At 45.5% G+C, this 22,327-nt stretch overlaps 1 protein-coding gene across 3 annotated transcripts in view; it reads left to right on the forward strand.

Annotated features, from left to right (window-relative positions):
- The window catches only part of zbtb7c (zinc finger and BTB domain containing 7C), a 517,924-nt gene that overhangs the window by 470,273 nt on the left and 25,324 nt on the right, over window positions 1–22,327 (forward strand). For all 3 annotated transcript variants that reach the window (XM_072497445.1, XM_072497448.1, XM_072497446.1), the window contains one exon: window positions 4,093–5,440. In XM_072497445.1, the coding sequence (XP_072353546.1) occupies window positions 4,093–5,440 (1,348 nt within the window). The remainder of the gene's footprint in view (window positions 1–4,092; window positions 5,441–22,327) is intronic.

Below are 22,327 nucleotides of genomic sequence, written 5' to 3' on the forward strand. Positions count from 1 at the left end.
TGACTCCACCTTGAGAGAACTGTGAACCTGAACTCCAAGGTCCCTCTGTTCCACGATACTCCCTAAGGTCCTACCGTTCACCGTGAAAGTCCTATCTTGATTTGACTTTCTAAAATGCAACACTCCGCCTCCCATGCCAAACACGGTCGCAAAAGGGTGGGTCCGGGCCGTGCATGCGCACGGCTGATGACCTGCAGCGGTCGCACCGTACAACATGGCGCTGGCCATGCGCAGACCCAACCAGCCATCCGCACCCCCACATTCCACCTCCTACCAATACCACAGCCCTCGCAGAAGCCCCCCGGACAGCAGGACGGATCCCGGCCAAGTGTGGCAGCGCTGGACACAGTCCATAGCGATCAGGCCGGGTTCACGATTTATGTGAGCACATTAGTCCCACGCCGTCGGGATCTTGGCCGATCGGGGGCGGAGCACCACGAGTGGGCCGGCCGATGAGGCGCAAACGGCATTGGCACTGCGCGTGGCGGGTGTCACGATAACGCCATTTCGGAGGGGGGAGCATGGCTGACTGGCATCAAACCAGCAGCGGCCACAATTTCGGCGTCGGAGCCTATTCTCCGCCTGATTGCCGCAATCGATTTCAGCGTCGGGCAACGGAGAATCCCGCCTCTTACTTCGGGACTCAGTATTAGTCAGATCAGAACTCAACTGCAAATCTCTTTTCACAATGTCTGAATGCCTTAGCTCCACCAAGCAATGATTTCATCTCCCACCAAGGGGAAAACAAATTAACTCCCCAGGCTGGGGTACTAAGTCCACACGCCGGTGGGAAAACCGGTGCCAACGACTCCGGTGTCAATGGGCCCCCAAGGTGAGGAATTCTCACCTGTCTCGGGGGTTAGGTGGACGCCGGAGTCATTGGCGCCGCTCCAGCCGGCGCCGAAGGGACTGCGCAAGTTCGCGCATGCGCGGAGCAGCCATCATGATCTCGAGCATGTGCGGAACCGCCGGCCTGATTCCGCGCATGCGCAGATTGGCCGTCATATTTTGGCGCATGCGCAGGTGGTTCTCTTCTCCGCGCCGGCCATGGCGGAGCCTTACAGGGGCCAGTGCGGACGGAAGAAGTGCCCCACGGAACAGGCCCGCCCGCAGATCGGTGGGCCCCGATCGCGGGCCAGGCCACAGTGGGCCACCCCCGGGGTCGGTTCCCCCCACGCATCCCCCCCAGGACCGCCCCAGCCAACTGAACTGCCAGGTCCCGCCGTGTGGGACCATGCGTAACTCATGCCGGCGGGACTAGCCAAAAATGGACTGCCGCTCAGCCCATCGGGGCCCGGAGAATCACCGGGGGGGCTGCTGCCAATGGCCCCCGACCTGCATGGCGTGAGTCCCGCCACCGCCCGAAAAACGGCGCCGGAGAATATGGCACCCAGCGTCGGGGCGGGATTCACGCCGCCCCCGGGAATTCTCCGACCCTGCGGGGGTCGGAGAATCCCGCCAATTAACTCCCCTGGTCAAATAATAGTGCATTAGTCTAGGCTTTTACCAATGGTCAATTTCACCTCTGGCTTTCAAAACAAGATTCTTTTAAAAACACGACTACTGCAGTCAAACACACTCTAACCCAGGCTTTTAACCCTTAAATTGACAAATGTTTACTATCCAATGCATCAAATGTTCTGCATTCATCACAAAAGTGGTTAGAATTTGTTTTAATTCTTTCATGGGATGTGAGCATCGCTGCGTCATCCCTAATTGCCTTCAGAAGGTGGTAGTTTCGTTCCCAATTCGTTCAGATCGAATTTTGTGGAGAATTTTTTTTTTCTTGAACCACTGAAGTACATCTGCTGAAGGTACACTAACATTGCTATTTTAAAGGGAATGCCAGGATTTGATCCACTGATGAAAATGAAATGAAATGAAAATCGCTTGTCACGAGTAGGCTTCAATGAAGTTACTGTGAAACGCCCCTAGTCGCCACATTCCGGCACCTGTTCGGGGAGGCTGGTACGGGAATTGAACCGTGCTGCTGGCCTGCCTTGGTCTGCTTTAAAAGCCAGCGATTTAGCCCAGTGTGCTAAACCAGCCCCCAGCTAAACCAGAGAGTGAAGGGATGGCGATATCCAAGTCAGGATGGTTTGTGGCTTGGAGGGGAACTTGCAGGTGGTGGTGTTCCCATGCACCTGCTGCCTTTGTCCTTCTATCTCTTGTATATTGTACACACTGCTGGCACAGTGCACAGTGATGGAGGGAGTGAATGTTTAAGGTGGTGAATGAGGTGCGCATCAAACATGATGATAATTCCAATTACTACCAAGGGGAGACGGTAAGATTTTCACTTTTTGAAGGTGGCCTTTGCCTGACACTTAATTGTGGGTGTGAATGTTACTTGCCACCTATCAGCCCAAGCCTGAATGTTGTCCAGGTCTTGCTGCATATTGATGTGGATTGCTTCAGTATCTGAGGAGTCACAAATGGTACTGAAATTGTTGGCTCAATTCTTAATATGTTTAGGGCAGCACGGTAGCACAGTGGTTAGCACAGTTGCTTCACAGCTCCAGGATCGCTTTCAACCTTGGTCACTGCCTGTATGGAGTCTGCACGTTCTCCCATGTCTGCATGGGATTCCTCCGGGTGCTCCGGTTTCCTCCCACTGTCCAAAGATGTGCAGGTTAGGTGGATTGGCCATGCTAAATTGCCCTTAGTGTTCAAAAAGGTTAGGTAGGGTTACTGGGTTACGGGGATAGGGTGGAGGCGTGGGCTTAGGTAGGATGCTCTTTCCAAGGGCCGGTGTCGACCCGATGGGCTGAATGGCCTCCTTCTGCACTGTCAATTTTATGATTCTATGATCCAATTTTGGAGAGAGGTTTCATAACTATTTTTTCTAAGTTATCAGTTTAAATTCAGCTAGTCAGTAATGTGCATCCTCTGAATTACAGTACTGTTGATTTTCTAACTCTGGAATAGTTTTAAAGAGAGCTTCTTGGATGGATTTTTCAATTTTGATCATTGTCCTGACAAAGGAACATAATTTAACATCAAATGCTGAATTTACATAACACCTTTATTGTAGCAAAACATGTTAAGGTGCTTCATATTTGTTCGTCAGGTCTGAGCAGGCACAGAATTAAGTTGAGAGAAAGTGTCAAAAGCTGGTATCAGTGAGTTGGTGGTCAATTTATGGAGCAGGCTCCCAAAGGAGCTGGTGATAGCAGTGAGTATTGATTCATTCAAATATAAATTTGATGGATTTCTTTCAGAAAATTTAATTTCGGGCTTTGTGGATTTGAGTAATTTGAGACATGACATGTGGTAAGTGTAGCATGCTTGGAAAGAACAAGTCTCCTCCCAACAGCTCCCATTATTGTTGTATCATACAACTGCCAGGATGGTAAAATGGTGGTGGGATGGGTGGGGGGTGTAATGGTATTGTCACTGGACCAGTGATCCAGAGGCCCAGGCCAATGCTCTGGGGACGTGAATTAAAATTCCAACTTAATGGGGAGCATGGTGGTGCAGTGGTTAGCACTGCTGCCTCGTGGCACCGAGGACCTGGGTTCGATTCCGGCCCGGGTCACTGTCCGTGTGGAGTTTGCACATTCTCCCTGTGTCTACATGGGTCTCACCCCCACAACCCAAAAAGATGTGCAGGGTGGGTGGATTGGCCACACTAAACAGCCCCTTAATTGGAAAAAAAAAAGAATTGGATATTCTAAATTTATTTTTAAATGATTCCAACTTAAATTTAACTCATAAATCTGAACTTGAAAGCTGTAGTGACCATGACAACTAACTCCGATTTTTGTGAAAGTCTATCTGGTTCATTAATATCCTTACCTGGCATGACTTACATGTGACTCCAGATCTACAGCAATGTGGTTGACTCTTAAATGCCCTTTGAAATGGCTGAGCAAGCCATTCAGTTCAAGGGCAATAAGGGTTGGGCAACAAATGCTGGGCTTGCCTGTGACACCCATGAAAGAATAAAGAAAAATATTAGATGGGCCTTGGTGTCTTTTCGTCTAGAAATTCCTGTGTTCCCAAGAGTGGACAGCGCACACGTGTGTATGTATGTTTGATTATTTTCAAAATATGTCACTAATTAGATTATTTTCTATTTTTATTTCACAGACTCGCTTTACATAAAGATGGCCAGTGCTGCTGATGATCTCATTGGGATTCCATTTCCAGACCATAGCAGTGAACTCCTTTGTAATTTGAATGAACAGAGGCAGGATGGTCTTCTCTGTGATGTTGTCCTGATAGTAAAGGATCAAGAATACAAGACCCACAGGTCAATCCTTGCTGCATGTAGCAAGTATTTCAAGACACTGTTCACCACAGACACACTTGGAGAGCAACATAATGTTTACCAGATCGACTTTGTGACACCAGAAGCACTTTCTGCAATTTTGGAGTTTGCTTATACGTCAACCCTTACTATTAGCAGCTCAAATGTAAAGGATGTTTTAAGTGCAGCACAACAATTGGAGATCCAGTGTCTTATCCAAGTATGTGTTGATATCATGGAGTCAAGTGGTAAGGTGAGCAGTGATGGAGGAGATCCAGAAAAACAAGATCCTCAAGACGATCTGCTCCGGACAGATTTCAGTGAATCTCCCCAACAAGGCCTTAAAGAATTTCCCAAACATGTTCTTAAAGAATTTCCTGAACAAGATATTGAAGAATCCCCTGGACAAGGTCATGAAGAATTCCACAAACAAGATTGTGAAGAACCGCCCCAACGAGACCCTGGAGAACCTCATCGAGAGCGTAACAATGAATCAGAGGGAAACTCCCAACAAAGTCACCACTGGAATAAGGAATATGATTTTCAAAATACTTTGACCAACAAGCTTATAGAAAAGCAATGCACAGAACTGCCTTGTGAGTTCTTAAGCCAATTTACAGTTAATGATCCTGGTGGATACTTGGGACCTGTACGTGATTTCTCCTTAGAGTCTCTTTTAAAAGAAAGGCTAAGTCCTAGAGGGAATTTGCTGAATGGAAGAACTAACATGCCTCCACTCAGACCAGGATTATTTCCTCCCCTCTGGAATAGAGGCTATGATGATTTTCCTCAGCTTGTGGAACACCAAGATGTGGACCAATTACCCCTTAACCTCGTAGTGAAGAAGGAAAAGATCAAAGAAGAGGCCAAGGAGGATCTGCCTTCAACTACAAGTCTTTGTGACTTTTTTAAAGGTATTATGTTGGAAAATAGCCATAATAACCTTGGAACATTAAAGGAAGAGTTAGATTTTAACTCCTACCTGAATATATTAGGCCCTTCTTATTTGGCAGCAGTGTATCCAACTTGGCCTTTGGAATATGAGAAAAAGATGAGACCCAAGGCTTCTCAGCAGTGCCCTATCTGCAACAAAGTGATCCAAGGAGCAGGGAAGTTGCCACGACACATGCGGACGCATACAGGGGAGAAACCATATATGTGCACTATATGTGAAGTCCGTTTTACCAGGTTAGCAGTAGTTTTTTTAAATTATCTATCCCTAGTCTTGGTATACAGATATGCAATAATTCTATTATATCAGCATTGACTCAACATTCAGCACCACATGTTGCTGACCATGACCCTCTCTCCAGCCAATTGATAGACTTAACACCTTTAACTTTGATTTAAATCACTTCTTTATTGAACACAATATAAAATCCCAATGCTTATTGCTACTACAAGAGAGGTTCTATCAAACACTGCATCAAAAACACCATAAATGATTCTACCTTCCTTTTGTTACCATTACAGGTTCACAAGCATAGGTTAAACTGTTAATACCTATCTAAATTCTAGTAGTGGATTTGTGGAGTGCGTCACTACCTCATCGCACTGGCCTGGCTCAAGCAGGGATCGGACTCAGTCTTCAAGCTGGAGGCTTGAAGCTTCTTCCTTCTGCAATGTTGTTCCTCGAGATTTCACTGATGAAACTTCTTTGTCTCTCCTTTTTATACAAATTTTACTAACACCGATCTCATGCTTCCAGTCATGTACTCACAGGACAGCACTAATCAATCACTGTCCTTGAGTCACGAATGTTCAAAGAGTCATGAGTCACTCAGGTATCATTGGTCTTCTCAGGAGCACGACAAACAGGGATCTGTGTTTAATTACGATCTGACCAAGGCATAGCGACAGCCATTGCCCAATCAGCTCCTGTGCCTTGAGCTGATAACGTTCTCCTTTGAGACCAGGCCTGCTGTCCTGCATCCTGTTATAGAAACTGTGATTCCCAGAAAGTCTCCAGAAAGCTTCTGTGATATCTTTAGTATCTTTGTTACTTGGCCATATTTAGGGCCAAAGCTACAATGTCATCCTATTGGATTATCATAATATCATGAGAATTTATATGTGACGGTTTGGCGTTTGTGGAATGAAAAAGTCTGATTCTAAATGTAAGTCAGTTGAAACCTGGGAACAGAGTCCCATAGTGAGCACGTCTAGCCGCATGTTTCCTGGCGCTTGCAACACCGAGAAACACATGGCTATACGATGCGACTAGTGTTATATAAGGGGCCGGAGCAGGGAACACACGGGCAAGGCCGTACATAGTATTGACTTGTACACTGGAGAGCACCCCCTCCCCCACCCGAACGCACTATGGGAGAGCCCCAGCCCTCTCTGCACCCCCTGCCCGATCGCACGCAATAAATGCCAGCTTGTCACATTGTCAGTGCCAGGGCATCTTCCTGCCCAAAGGGCATGCAGCTAGGGGCCCCTAATCCCTTGGGAGACCCCCACGAGTACTGTTCTGTCTGGTCTCCGTTTGTCTGGTCATCATCACCAAACGGCGCTCACCCGAGGTCTCTGAGGCAAAGGGGATAGATCCCATTGCCTCGGATACCTCAGGAATCTGGACATGCTGTCTTGCTATAATTTGCAGATTTGCCAAAAAGTGATCCCGCCCTCAATGGGCAAGATTTGCATCGCAATGTCTCACGAGATCGCGTTAGCAGGGTTTCCTGGCTTTTATCGGCCATGCTGCACTGCGGCGAGCTGCATTTCAGGCACAGCATGGCCATTGGATCGCGCCCCTAGTTTTCTTAATGACACGGTTAAGATTCATATAACAGGTTTTTTTCTGAAGATAAACCGGAGTATTTCTTTAATTTTTAAACCAGTACAGACAAGCTTACTGCTGTGTGGCAGTGTTTTTTCTCCCCTCAGGCAAGATACTCCACTATTTTGAGTATCGCACGTAGCAGCTTTTTCGAGTGCTGATAATGCTCCTCGTGAGTGTTGTGTTGTCTAGAGCTAAAACCAAAGACCCTGACCACAGACATTAGAAAAACCCATTTTAATAACTTCTCTACTCGGGTATGTGACCAAGTTCTTCTATGTGTTGTTAATCCCAAATTATTTATTTCAGATGATCAGATAATTTATATTTTGGAGACTAATTTGCCACTTACTGTGTTATTTACTTGCTTAGTCCACATTATTGTATAATTCATTTTAGCACAAAAAATATAAGTAACAGTTAACAGGAATAGACTGTATAGCATTGTTAACTTGCTATACTGCAAGTTGGAACACCAAGTAAACAGTGTAATCGTATACATAATCTGTATATATACCTATATATTAAAAGGTCACTTGAACAGGATTTTAAAGTTGCTTTGGAAATTGTAATCATTTTATGAACATCAACTTGTATTTATATAGCACCTTTAACATAATGAATTGTCTCACTGCCCTTGGAGCAGGAATTGCTGTGAATTAAGACGCAGGCTGCAAAGGTTTGGATGACCTGAAGTTTACGGAGGGTAGAACGTGGGAAACCAACCAGGGGCAATGGAACAGTCAAGTCTACGGGAAATGAAGGCATGGATGATGGATCCAGCAGCAGATGAGACAGTCAGTATCATAGAAGTGGATATAGGCAGTGTTAGAGGTGACCCGAGTATGAAGGCGGAAGCTCATCTCAGGATCAAATGTGACACCAAGGTTGTTTAATCTCAGACTGTTCCCATGGAAAGGAATGGAGTTGGTGGCTAGGAAACGGAGTTTGAAGCAGGGACTGAAAACAATGGCTTAGGTGTTCCCAACATTAATTGGAGGAAATTTCTGCTTGTTGACGTTGGATAACCAATCTGATAATTTATCAACAGTAGAGGAGTCAAGAGAGGTGGTGGCGAGTAGAGCTGGGATTCATCAGTGAACATGTGAAAACTAATGCCGTGCCTTCAGATAGTGCTGAGGGGCAGCACGTAGATGAGAAAAGTTTAAAGTGACCACTCTTCCAGGATCTGAGATTTGAATTTCTAAACTTATGGTTCCAAAGTCTCCATGATTTGAAAGTATTCCAACTTGGTCAATTATATGGGGACATTGTGATAGAAAATTAATCTATGGACAATTTGAGATAATTTTTAAGATTGGAAGTACTTCAAATAAGATAAGGATATTTTAAATATATTGGTTGTATATTTGATATAAGAGGAAATGTAGAAGCTTAGAAAGTTTGCTGATGGGGGTGGTTGAGGCAAAGATCATTGTCTATTTTAAGGAATGCCAATGATTTGAAGCAGAGTATGATGCAGTTATAGAAAGGAGCAGAGCAGTGAACTTAGTTTGTATTGCAATAGCAAAGAGGCAACACAGACATATTGCACAAATGAGCTCCTCCTGTGCTGTAAATTTCTTTTTTTTAAAATATATTTTATTAAAGTTTTCAAACACAATTTTTCCACCTTACAAATCAACATAAAAGATAACACAATAACTAATAAGTAACATTATTTAAATAAAATAGTGAACTAGCAAAGTAACAAAAAATAGTGCTCCCCCCCCCCCCCCTCCCTCCCCTCTGGGCTGCTGCTGCTGACGATCTATTTTCCCTTAACGTTCCGCGAGATAGTCAAGGAACGGTTGCCACCGCCTGGAGAACCCCTGAACCGATCCTCTCAATGCAAACTTCATCCGTTTCAGTTTTACGAACCCAGCCATGTCGTTTATCCAGGCCTCCACGCCTGGGGGTTTCGCTTCCTTCCACATGAGTAAGATCCTTCGCCAGGCTACCAGGGACGCAAAGGCCAGAATATCGGCCTCTTTCGCCTCCTGCACTCCCGGCTCTCCCGCTACCCCAAATATAGCTAACCCCGAGCCTGGCTTGACCCGGACCTTCACCACCTTTGAAATCACTCTTGCCGCTCCCCTCCAGTACTCATCCAGTGCCGGACACGACTAAAACATGTGTGTGGTTCACCGGGCTTCCCAAGCACCTCCCGCACCTGTCCTCCACTCCGAAGAACCTGCTCAGTCTTGCTCCCGTCATGTGTGCTCTGTGTAGAACCTTGAATTGTATCAGGCCAAGCCTGGCACACGAGGAAGAGAAATTTACCCTACTTAGGGCATCCGCCCACAGACTCTCCTCAATCTCCTCCCCCAGCTCTTCTTCCCATTTTCCCTTCAGCTCCTCTACCAGCGCCTCCCTCTCGTCTCTCATCTCCTGATATATTTCGGACACTTTGCCCTCCCCGACCCATACCCCGGAAATCACCCTATCCTGGATCCCCTGTGTCGGGAGCAGCGGAAATTCCCTCACCTGTTGCCTCGTAAACGCCCTCACTTGCATGTATCTAAAGATATTTACCGGGGGCAACTCATACTTTTCCTCCAGCGCTCCCAGGCTCGCAAACTCCCCGTCAATATACAAGTCTCTCAATCTCCTAATTCCTGCCCGATGCCAGCTCTGGAACCCTCCGTCCATTCTTCCTGGGGCAAACCTATGGTTATTCCTGATCGGGGACCACACCGAGGCACCCGCCATCCCCCTATGTCGCCTCCATTGCCCCCTGATCCTTAAGGTTGCCACCACCAATGGGTTCGTGGTATACCTTTTCAGGGAGAGCGGTAGCGGCGCCGTCACCAGCGCCTTTAGGCTCGTTCCTTTACAGGACGCCATCTCCAGCCTCTTCCACGCCGCCCCCTCTCCCTCCCTCATCCACTTGCAAACCATCGCCATATTGGCGGCCCAGTAATAATCGTCCAGATTCGGCAACGCCAGTCCCCCTCTATCCCTGCTGCGCTGCAGGAACCCCCTCCTTACCCTCGGGGTCTTCCCTGCCCACACGAAACTCATAACATTCCTATCTATTTTCTTAAAAAAGGCCTTAGTAATCAAAATGGGGAGACATTGAAACACAAAAAGAAACCTTGGGAGGACCATCATCTTGACCGCCTACACTCTGCCCGCCAGTGAGAGCGGCAACATATCCCTCCTCTTGAAATCCTCCTCCATCTGCTCCACCAGCCGCGTCAGATTGAGTTTGTGTAGAGTTCCCCAGCTCTTGGCTACCTGAATCCCCAAATATCGGAAGCTCCTTTCAACTCTCCTTAACGGCAGGCCGTCTATCCCTCTTCCCTGATCCCCGGGGTGTACTACGAAAAGTTCACTCTTCCCCATATTAAGCTTATATCCCGAAAACTCTCCGAACTCCCTCAATATCTGCATAACCTCTGTCATCCCCTCCACAGGATCCGCCACATCCAGCAGTAGGTCATCTGCGTAGAGTGATACTCGGTGTTCCTCTCCCCCTCTAACCACCCCCCTCCATTTCTTAGAGTCTCTCAACGCTATGGCCAGTGGTTCAATTGCCAGCGCGAACAGTAATGGGGACAGGGGGCACACCTGCCTTGTTCCCCTATGTAACCGAAAATACTCCGATCTCTGCCGATTTGTGACTACACTTGCCACTGGGGCCCCATAGAGGAGTTTGACCCAACTGACAAACCCCTCCCCGAACCCAAACCTCCTCAACACCTCCCATAAATACTCCTACTCTACTCTAGCGAATGCCTTCTCTGCATCCATTGCCGCCACTATCTCTGCCTCCCCCTCCGCTGGGGGCATCATTATCATCTCCAACAGCCGTCGCACATTGACATTCAATTGTCTCCCCTTTACAAACCCTGTCTGGTCTTCATGCACCACCCCCGGGACACAATCCTCGATCCTCGTCGCTAGCACTTTTGCCAGCAACTTGGCGTCTACATTCAGGAGCGAGATAGGCTTATATGACCCACATTGCAGCGGATCTTTATCTCGCTTCAGGATTAATGATATCGTCGCCTCCGACATTGTCAGGGGTAGAGTCCCCCCTTCTATGGCCTCGTTAAAGGTTCTCGCCAGCAGCGGGGCCAACAAGTCCACATATTTCCTGTAAAATTCCACCGGAACTCGTCTGGTCCCGGGGCCTTCCCTGCCTGCATGTTCCCCAGCCCTTTAGTCACCTCATCCACCCCGATTGGCGCCCCCAGACCTGCCACCTCCTGCTCCTCCACCCTCGGGAACCTTAGTTGGTCCAAAAACTGTTGCATCCCCTCTTTTCCCTCCGGGGGTTGGGACCTCTCATAAAAGGTCTTAAACACCTCATTTACCTTCCCTGCACTCCGCTCCGTAGTTCCCGTTTCATCCCTAACTCCCCCTATTTCCCTCGCCGCTATCCTCTTACGAAGCTGGTGGGCCAGCAGCCGGCTCGCCTTTTCCCCATATTCGTATCTCATCCCCTGTGCCTTCCTCAACTGTGCCTCTGCCTTCCCTATGGTCAGCAGGTCAAACTCCGTCTGAAGTCTTCGCCTCTCTCTATATAGTCCTTCGTCCGTGGCCTCCGCATATCTTTTATCCACACTCAAAATCTCCCCCACTAATCTCTCCCTTTCTTTGCCTCTTTTTTCTCTTTGTAAGCCCTAATGGAGATCAACTCTCCCCTAACCACCGCCTTCAGCGCTTCCCATACTCGGGCCCTCTTAATCGGCCCATTTAGGCCTCTCACATTCCACATGATCAGCCGGATCCCAAAAAGAGCCCAAAAGTCCGTTAGAATGGGAGCTGCCGAAACGTGCAGCTTAGCAGTGCATCGCCGCAACCGGAAGTCGTGCTGTAAATTTCTATGAACCATGAACAGATTAACTGTATTGAAGTCTTGGGTTGGGGCAATGGACCATCTGGTCCAGGAGATTACTATTCTAAAAATGTAGAATTGGTATGAGAAATTGATGATTTGTCCTTGATTTATATATTTATGTAAACAGAAACAAAATGAAAGGGAAAAGTCTTGGAAATAAAGCATATTGAAGAAAAGTAAGAATTCTGGAATTGGAATAGAAAAGTTTCAAAACTCCAATATGTGACTGTCCTCTTTTCCCAATTAAAAAGACGAAAAGCCAGTTTGTTTCAAAAGTTCCAGCTGAACAGATAATTGAATGTAAAAACAGATAATGTGAATTTCGTATCTACCGGGCACATGCACTCACCGGCTCGCTTCTGGCCACGATCAGTCCTGGATCGCGATGTCATGCCGGCTGGCCAATTAACGGCAGCTCGTGTGAAGCACATGCTGAGAAAGGCTCAGTGTTGCGAGAAAAAAGGAGGGTGTGGGTTGGTGCTTCGAATGGACTCCCTCAAGGTGGACAGCTGCTGCAGAGCTGCCTCAGGGAGCCGCAAATCTGTACAAGTTAAAGTGATGACAAAAATACAGCAAACTGCACATTCAAACATCTAGCAGAACTCAGAAAAGCTCAGCACCTTTTTAAATTTCATTTCACCCCAGAAATTTCATCCCGCCCTGAATCGAGACTGTATTGAAAATGTGAAGGCAGCCTGGCCAGTTTGCCATAAAGGTGGATGGACCACTCTTTTGAGGTCAACCAAATATAAAACAGGAAACAAACTTCGGGATAAAGCAATAAAGGGTCGCTCCTGATAAGGGCAATTCCCGAATGTAACAAAGATCAACGGAAACTTAAAAACATCAAATGAGAGTGCAATTAAAGGGGTCAATAAAGCACTCCAAAAGTGGGCAGGCCAAGTAGAATCACTTTTAATAGACTCTTTAATGGGCTTAATTGCTACTTAATTGTTGGCGGGTAAGCTCCCAACTCCTGCACGCGCCCGCCAACTGAAATACTGTACAAGTGTGCAATAACGCTGGGACGCACACCCAATATCTTCTCAAGCAGTTTCACGTGCTCTGGGTTGGACACACACCTGCCCGAGGAACGTAAACTTTTGGCTCAACTTTTAATTGCTATATTTCTCCTATTTGTTTCCAGTACACATCTTTCTGGTAAAATATAGGATATGAAAGAATATTTTAAAATTGCGATCTGGCATAGATCATTGATCGCTAGATCAGTATTGTCCACTGCTGTTGCTGAACCATAAACGCTAGAAAGGACCCAAGTTCAGCTCTTCATGTGTGCAAAGCTAGCTGATTCTAATGTAGCAAGAAGGTGACACATTGCAATTCCATTATCCCTAGGCTGGAAAGGGAAATAAAAGCCCCATCAAGGTCCTTTAATAACAACCAATTAGGCAATTGATGGACTGGAGGAACTAGATAGGAAATACACCCAGTTTGTCATGAATTTTCAAAAAAATCCTGATTGAATGCAGGATCTTTTATTTGGATATTTAAACCGGGCCAATACTCTTCACGGGCGGCCGTTAAGGATGCCTAAGAAATTGCAGAGCTTGGGGACTAAGTCCCACCTCGTTCCTGCGCCTGCCCTCCCCGACACCAGAGGTTGGTATATGTAGCACTGTTTTACACCCGAAGAATGGTGTTATGGGCGAGGCGTTTTCAGAACCCCAAAATGTATCATGGAGTTCAATCAACCTCTCCCTTTAATGGATTTGTTGCTTTTCCTAGCACACGGCTTGATCCCTAGGTGTGGTATTTCAATTATGGACATGTAGGCTTTTGAACACAAAACACTGTTTATTCCATGAACACAACTTAACATCTTAAATAAACATTGGATCTCTTAACATCCCTTACTTCAAAGATAACTCAGAAAATATTGCAACAGTAAATCATTCCTTAAAATGTTCCTTCAAACTTCCAAGAGCCTTAACACCTTTAAACAAAATCACATCAGGTTAAAGGCTTCACTATTATAAGTTTAAATCACCCAAATGATCCAGAGTTAGTCTTTCATGGCAGAGATCCAGTTCACAGCAAAACATAGACACACACCCAGCTCTTTTCAAAACTGGCTTCTCCCTTCAGGCAACTCACAGCAAACCAGAACTTCTCAAACTGCTGTCTCAAACTGGCTTTCTCCTTTTAATCAACTCACAGCAAAACAGCCAGGCACTTTTAAACTGCGCTTAGCAAAACCAGCCAGGCACTTTTTAAAACTGAAACTTCAAAATGGCTGAACTGAGCTGAGCTCCACCCACTCTATGACATCACTGTTTTCTTGAAGGTACATTGCTTAAACATCCAGTTCTAAAGGCACTCTCGCATGACACCTCCCCCCAAGAAAAAAAAATAAACCATCAACTTCAAAATGGTTTCATTTTTCACTTTTGCACCATCGACTAAGAAATATACACAGTAAATATACCTTTTCGTTTTTTAAAAAAAACAACACACGCAAACAGGTATAATAATATAGTCTATTTTTCTTTGTTCTTCTTCCTCCAACCGAAATCCTTCTTGATTGACAGTCTCTTTGAATAAAGTCTCTGCACGATCCATCCATTCCTCTACTCCTCGGCATTTCTCTTTAGAACCAGATGCTTTAGTTCAATCTGACCACAGAGCCCCTTGCAATTCTCCAATACAGGAGATTGGTGATCACAACTTTCAGGCAGTCAAATGCCTGGTGAAAGTCTGCTGTCCATTGAAATTTTTTACGTTTCTTCAGCAATTCCATCAGTGGAGTAATCACGCCACAAAACTTTTGCACAGCTGTTCGATCCAATCCACTCATACTAAAAAATTGCATTATTTCCCTTTGTCTTGATGATAACGGAAACTCCGCAAGGAAAGTTATTTGGGCTTCTCCAAATTCACTTTCGGCTAGGTTCATCACCAAACCCGCCACCTGAAGTCAATCGAAGAACTCCATACGATGTTTTAAATGTTCTTTCAATGTCTTTCTGTAGTCCACACACAACCATTGGGTACCGTCTGGTTTAGGTACCATCACTGTGGGTGAGCACCATTGGCTGCAACTCACTTCAATTATGCCATTCTTCAGCATACTCTCAATCTCTCTGTTAACCTGTGCCAATTTTAAAGGAATACGTCTATATGGATGTTGTTTGATAGGAGCATCATTTCCCACATCTACATCATGTATAGCCATTTTAGTACTTCCCAATTTATCTCCACAAACTTGCCCATGTGATATCAATAACTCTCTCAGGTCAGTTTGTTTTTCCTCTGTAAGGTAACTTAACAATTCATCCCAATTTTTAAGAACATCCTCATTTTCCAATTTAATTTGAGGTATGTCAAATTCACAGTCATCTGGATTTGGTTCATCACTTTGAGTTAGAATCATTAAAACCTCCTTTTTCTCTCCTTCCCTTTCAAAGTACCTTTTAAGCATATTCACATGACACACTTGGTGAGTCTCCTTCTATCTGGTGTTTTTACCACATAATTCACCTCACTTAATTTCCTTTCAATCTGATACGGTCCACAAAACCTAGCTTTTAAAGGCTCCCCTACCACTGGTAACAACACTAAAACTTTATCCCCACTGGCAAAACTACGAACTTTGGATTTCTTGTCCGCTACCCGTTTCATCACATTCTGTGCAACTTTCAAATGTGGTCTAGCCAAATCACCTGCTGTATTTAATCGGTCCCTAAAATTTGACATGTAATCCAATAGTGTAATTTCCGATTTTTCACCCACCAATTTTTTCTTAATCAATTTAAGTGGTCCTCATGACCAAACATTAGTTCAAAAGGGCTAAAATAGACTTATTAGGTGCATCCCTAATTGCAAACAATACAAATGGAATTCCTTTATCCCAATCCTCTGGATAATCTTGACAATACGCCCTCAACATTGTCTTTAATGTCTGATGCCACCTTTCTAACGCTCCCTGCGATTCTGGATGGTACGCAGTTGATTTAAATTGTTTTATTTCTAAGCTATCCATAACTTCTTTGAATAACTTTGAAGTAAAATTCGTTCCTTGATCCGATTGAATTTCTGTGGGTAGTCCATATCTAGTAAAGAATTTAAGTAACTCCTCCACAATCCTTTTAGCTGTAATATTACGTGCTGGAATGGCCTCTGGAAACCTAGTAGACACATCAATTATAGTCAAAAGTTATTGGGCGCGATTCTCCACTCCCGTGCCGGTTGGGAGAATCGCCTGGGTCGCCAAATTTTCCCACGACGCGGGTCCGACGCCCTCCCACGATTCACGGAAGCGGCCAGATCGGCACAATCACAAACCGCGGCGCGGTACAGTGAATCGCCCGAGACAGCCAAAATGGTGATTCACCGGTACCCCCGCGATTCTCCGGCCCGGATGGGCCGAGCGGCCTGCCCAAAACAGCGGGTTCCCCCCGATGCCGTCCAAACCTGCTCACTGCCGGCAGGAACAGTGCCCACCTATCGTCGGGCTGGCCTCTCTGAAGGAGGACCTCCTTTCTTCCGCAGCCCACAAGATCCTTCAGACATCTTCTTGCGGGGCGGACTCGGAGAGGACGGCAACCACGCATGCGTAGGTGACGCCAGTTATACGGCGCCGGCCGCATCATGTATGCGGCGCCGACTTTACGCGGCGCCAAGGCCTGCCGCGCATAAATGATGCGGCGCCGCTCCTAGCCCATTATCGGGCCCTGAATCGGTCGGGATAGGGGCCGTTTCGCGCCGTCGTGAACCTCGACGGCGTTCACGACGGCGCGAACACTCTGCCTCCATTTCGGAGAATCCCGCCCATTGATTCACACTTTTTGTTTTAGGAAGCGGTCCTACACAATCGATTAGGACCCTTGTAAAACGTTCCTCAAATGCTGGAACGGGTATTAAGGGCACTGGTTTTATCACTGCTTGAGGTTTCCCTATCACTTGACATGTGTGACATGATTGACAAAATTTAACTACATCTTTATGTAGTCCAGGCCAATAAAAATGTTTCTGGATTTTAGCTTGAGTTTTCCTTATTCCCAAATGATCTCCCATTGGTACCTCATGTGCAACATGCAACACCTCCTTTCTATACCCTACCAGCAATACTACTTGATGAACTTCTGCCCACTTTTCATCCGCCTGTATATGTACAGGTCTCCATTTTCTCATCAAGACATCATTTTCACGGTAATAACACTCTGGTATACTCTCAGATTCCTCTTCCATATATGCTTTCTGATATATCCGTTTTATTTCTACATCTTTCTGTTGTAACTCCGCCAATTTTCCTGAACTAAAAATATCCGCCTCATCCTCCACCTGTTCTTGTTCTTTTTCAGCCATCTGATCAAAAATAGTTTCTGATAATTACACTTCAACTTCATCTTCACTCTTTGATTTCTCCTCTTGTCTTAACCTGTGACTTTGCGACCTTGTTACTACCCAATCCGGAAAAATCCAAGGATATTCGTCCTTCAGCACTTCAGTTGACTGATTTTCTAATGGCTTATCAACCATAGTAGGCATCACTCCCACCTGCGATCCAGCTATATCATTACCCAAGATAAACTGTATTCCAGGACAAGATAGTTTATCTATTACTCCTACTACCACTTCACCACTCTTCACTGGACTTTCCAACCTTATAGAACATAGAACATAGAAAAATACAGCACAGAACAGGCCCTTCGGCCCACAATGTTGTGCCGAACCTTTGTCCTAGATTAATCTTAAATTATCATTGAATTTACAGTGCAGAAGGAGGCCATTCGGCCCATTGAGTCTGCACCGGCTCTTGGAAAGAGCACCCTACCCAAAGTCAACACCTCCACCCAACACAAAGGGCAATTTTGGGCACTAAGGGCAATTTATCATGGCCAATCCACCTAGCCTGCACATCTTTGGACTGTGGGAGGAAACCGGAGCACCCGGAGGAAACCCACGCAGACACAGGGAGGATGTGCAGACTCCGCACAGACAGTGACCCAAGCCGGAATCGAACCTGGGACCCTGGAGCTGTGAAGCAATTGTGCTATCCACAATGCTACCGTGCTGCCCTTAAGAACAAATAAATCTACACTATATCATTTTACCGTAATCCATGTACCTATCCAATAGCTGCTTGAAGGTCCCTAATGTTTCCGACTCAACTACTTCCACAGGCAGTGCATTCCATGCCCCCACTACTCTCTGGGTAAAGAACCTACCTCTGACATCCCCCCTTTATCTTCCACCATTCACCTTACATTTATGTCCCCTTGTAATGGTTTGTTCCACCCAGGGAAAATGTCTCTGACTGTCTACTCTATCTATTCCCCTGATCATCTTATAAACCTCTATCAAGTCGCCCCTCATCCTTCTCCGTTCTAATGAGAAAAGGCCTAGCACCCTCAACCTTTCCTCGTAAGACCTATTCTCCATTCCAGTCAACATCCTGGTAAATCTCCTTTGCACCTTCTCCAAAGCTTTCACATCCTTCCTAAAATGAGGTGACCAGAACTGTACACAGTACTCCAAATGTGGCCTTACCAAAATTTTGTACAGCTGCATCATCACCTCACGGCTCTTAAATTCAATCCCTCTGTTAATGAACGCTAGCACACCGTAGGCCTTCTTCACAGCTCTATCCACTTGAGTGGCAACTTTCAAAGATGTATGAACATAGACCCCAAGATCTCTCTGCTCCTCCACATTGCCAAGAACTCTACCGTTAACCCTGTATTCCGCATTCATATTTGTCCTTCCAAAATGGACAACCTCACACTTTTCAGGGTTAAACTCCATCTGCCACTTCTCAGCCCAGCTCTGCATCCTATCTATGTCTCTTTGCATATAATGGAACATTCTTCCCAAACTACATAATTCCTCATCTCTTACCATTAAAGATTGACTAGCCCCTGTATCTCTTAAAATTGTGACTTCTTTACCTACTCCTCCTGATACACATGAGTAAACTTTACCCACACAAGTAAATTCTTTAAAGACATCTGGCACTTTCTTAACAATTACTTCTTGAACAGGCTGTACAATTGTTTGCACCTCCTTCGCTTCCCTTGGGCTTTCCTTTACCACTCTAACAAACTCCACTGTCTTATCCTGTTTTACCACATCAGCCTTCCCTGTGCTTTTCTTCAACCACCAACACTGTGACTTTACATGGCCTAGTTTATTACAGTGAAAACATCTGAAACTTTTCATTTCTTTTCCACCCTCCTGGATTTCTTTTTTAATCTGAGGTACACTCTCTTTATTGTCTCCCATCAGATCACCTTTACCTTTACCACTGGACTATTTCTCATGTCCCCAGTTTCTATCCCTCACCGGCTGAAACTGATGTCGTAAACCAATCTTTGATTTATGAACTAATTCATAATCATCTGCCATTTCCGCTGCTAATCTTGCAGTTTTAACCCTCTGTTCTTCCACATGAGTTCTCACTACATCAGGAATTGAATTTTTAAACTCCTCCAAAAGTATAATTTCTCTGAGAGCTTCATACTGTGACTTTACATGGCCTAGTTTATTACAGTGAAAACATATGAAACTTTTCATTTCTTCTTGGTCTATTTTCAAAGCCCTTATCCACCTATGAAAATGACTCTGTTTGAGCCTTTCAAACTCCATGTATGTTTGACCAAATTCTTTCCTTAAATTTCTAAACCTTTGTCTGTAAGCTTCAGGCACTAGCTCATATGCACTTAAGATGAATTTCTTCACCTCCTCATACGTTCGGGATACCTCCTCCGGTAGTGATGCAAACACTTCACTAGCTCTACCTACCAGCTTTGTTTGAATCAGTAATACCCACATGTCCTGTGGCCATTTCATTTGTTTAGTTACCTTCTCAAATGAAATGAAAAAGGCTTCCACTTCCTTCTTGTCAAACCTTGGCAATGCTTGGACATATTTAAATAGATTCCCACCAAGCCTTCGACTATGACGCTCTTTCTCACTATCCTCATCACTATCATCCAACTGTACATTTCCCTTTACATCTGCCAATTTTAACTGATTGTCATGTTTCATGGCCATTTTCTGAAGTTCAAACTCCCTCTCTTTTTCCCTGATCTGTATCTCCCTTTCTTTGTCTTTTTGTTCTGCTGGGGCTATTCTTTCTTTTCTCCTTTCTTCTCTCTCCTTTTCTTTTTCCTCTCTCTCTCTTTCTCTTTCTTTTTCCCCCCTCTCTCTTTCTCTTTCTTTTCCCTCTCTCTCACTCTCGTATTCCAGTCGCTTTAATTCTTTCTCATGTTCCATTTGTTTCATTTGCAACTGAATTTTTGCCATTTCCAATGAGTCAAACTCTATCTCAGGCAACCTTAAATGCTTAACCACCGCCATAATTACCTCATCTTTTCGCATTTTGTCAGGTAATGTTAACTGCAATGTTTTTGCCAAATCTAACAGTCTGCGTTTCGTTTCTGTCCGTAAAGTACTGCGTGTGACATTCATCACCCCCAAAAACTTCTGCGCCTCTAAAAGAGCCATTGTTCACAACACTCTCCCCACTTAAACTAAAATACCACACCGGAAAAGCAACAATCCTTCACTGTCTTTAAGTTCACAAAAGCCAATCCAATAAATAGATTTTTATCCCGGACGAGCTCCCAATTTTTATGGGCGAGGCGTTTTCAGAACCCCAAAATGTATCATGGAGCTCAATCAACCTCTCCCTTGAATGGATTTGTTGCTTTTCCTAGCACACAGCTTGATCCCTAGGTGTGGTATTTCAACTATGGACACATGGGCTTTTGAACACAAAACACTGTTTATTCCATGAACTCAACTTAACATCTTAAATAAACATTGGATCTCTTAACACCCCTTACTTCAAAGATAACTCAGAAAATATTGCAACAGTAAATCATTCCTTAAAATGTTCCTTCAAACTTCCAAGAGACTTAACACCTTTAAACAAAATCACATCAGGTTAAAGGCTTCACTATTATAAGTTTAAATCACCCAAATGATCCAGAGATAGTCTTTCATGGCAGATATCCAGTTCACTGCTAAACACAGACACACACCCAGCTCTTTTCAAAACTGGCTTCTCCTTTCAGGCAACTCACAACTTCTCAAACTGCTGTCTCAAACTGGCTTTCTCCTTTTAATCAGCTCACAGCAAAACAGCCAGGCCCTTTTAAACTGCTCTCAGCAAAACCAGCAAGGCACTTTTATAAACTGAAACTTCACAATGGCTGAACTGAGCTGAGCTCCACCCACTCTCTGACATCACTGTTTTCTTAAAGGTACATTGCTTAAACATCTAGTTCTTAAAGGCACACTCGCATGACAATGGTATAACACATACCAATTTCTTGACCAAATTATTCCAGATCATGAACAGATGGATTGTGGTGGATTTCCAAAACCATACCTAAAAGACCAGCGGTGTTATTTTAAGCTTTTATGATAAGTTTGGTACTCGAAAACTTTGCTAATGACGCAATCTAACCAAAATAAAACAGAGTCTGTTCTGGGTGGGATTAGCAGGATCGTTCCTGGTGCTTGTAGCATTGGGAACAACCCCGCTATCTAACGGCACTCTGTCTTGTTTTCGCACCCTGGCACGGAACGCCCCTGAGGCCGCACGTAGTGTCATTTTGTGTACTGAGTGCAGCAAGAAGTCAGGACGCCATTTATAAATAATGCCCTGATCTCTCAACCCCCGACACAACCCAGACCCCCACCTCATACGGGCAGGGTACCTCCGGACCTGATCCCTGGCGCGGAAGCATTGCCAGCTTGGCACCCTGGCAGTGCCACCTGGGCACCTTCACAGTGTCAGACAGGCACCCGGGTGGCACTACAAGGTTGCCTAGGTGGCACTTCCAGGGTGCCAGGTTGGCAGTGACAAGGTGCGTGGGTGACATCAGCAGTGCCAGGTTGCCATCCTGCCCAGAGGCCGACCACCGGGGTGCCTCCGATCACCTAGGAGACCCCCTCCCCGCAGGAATCGTTCTGCCAGTTCCCTCTTTGTGTGGACTAGAACTGAATGGCGCCCGGCAGGGGTCTCATCGGTGGTGCCAATAGATGCTGGGTTGCTGATCGATCCGGCGTCAGCACGGCTAAGCCATGCGAGACTGAGTTCTGTCCATTGTGGGCGGGAGCCAGATCGCGATGGCCATTGGGAATTCTGGGGGAGACCTCTCCCGAGGTCTACCAGCCGCATTCTGACCCGTCCCGATTCCAGTGTGATGTGGCCAGTAGATTGGGCCTACAATTTTAATGCACCATCCTCAATAAAATGCTAAAATAGGTCCAAGCTGCCCAATGTTGAGTTGTAACGGAGGCTGCTTCCTGTTGAGGAAAACATTAAAAAGTAGGAAATCTTTCTTTAGAGAAGGTAGAAATCAGGAGAAAAAAAATTTGCCTCTCAGAGTAATGAGCAGACACCTACAAAAATACAATGCCAGTCTGCATGTTCAAAAAATGTTGGATAGATACCCATTAACAAAAGGATTAA

This window comes from Scyliorhinus torazame, chromosome 3, assembly GCF_047496885.1.
Source record: "Scyliorhinus torazame isolate Kashiwa2021f chromosome 3, sScyTor2.1, whole genome shotgun sequence".
NCBI classification, from domain to species: Eukaryota; Metazoa; Chordata; class Chondrichthyes; order Carcharhiniformes; family Scyliorhinidae; genus Scyliorhinus; species Scyliorhinus torazame.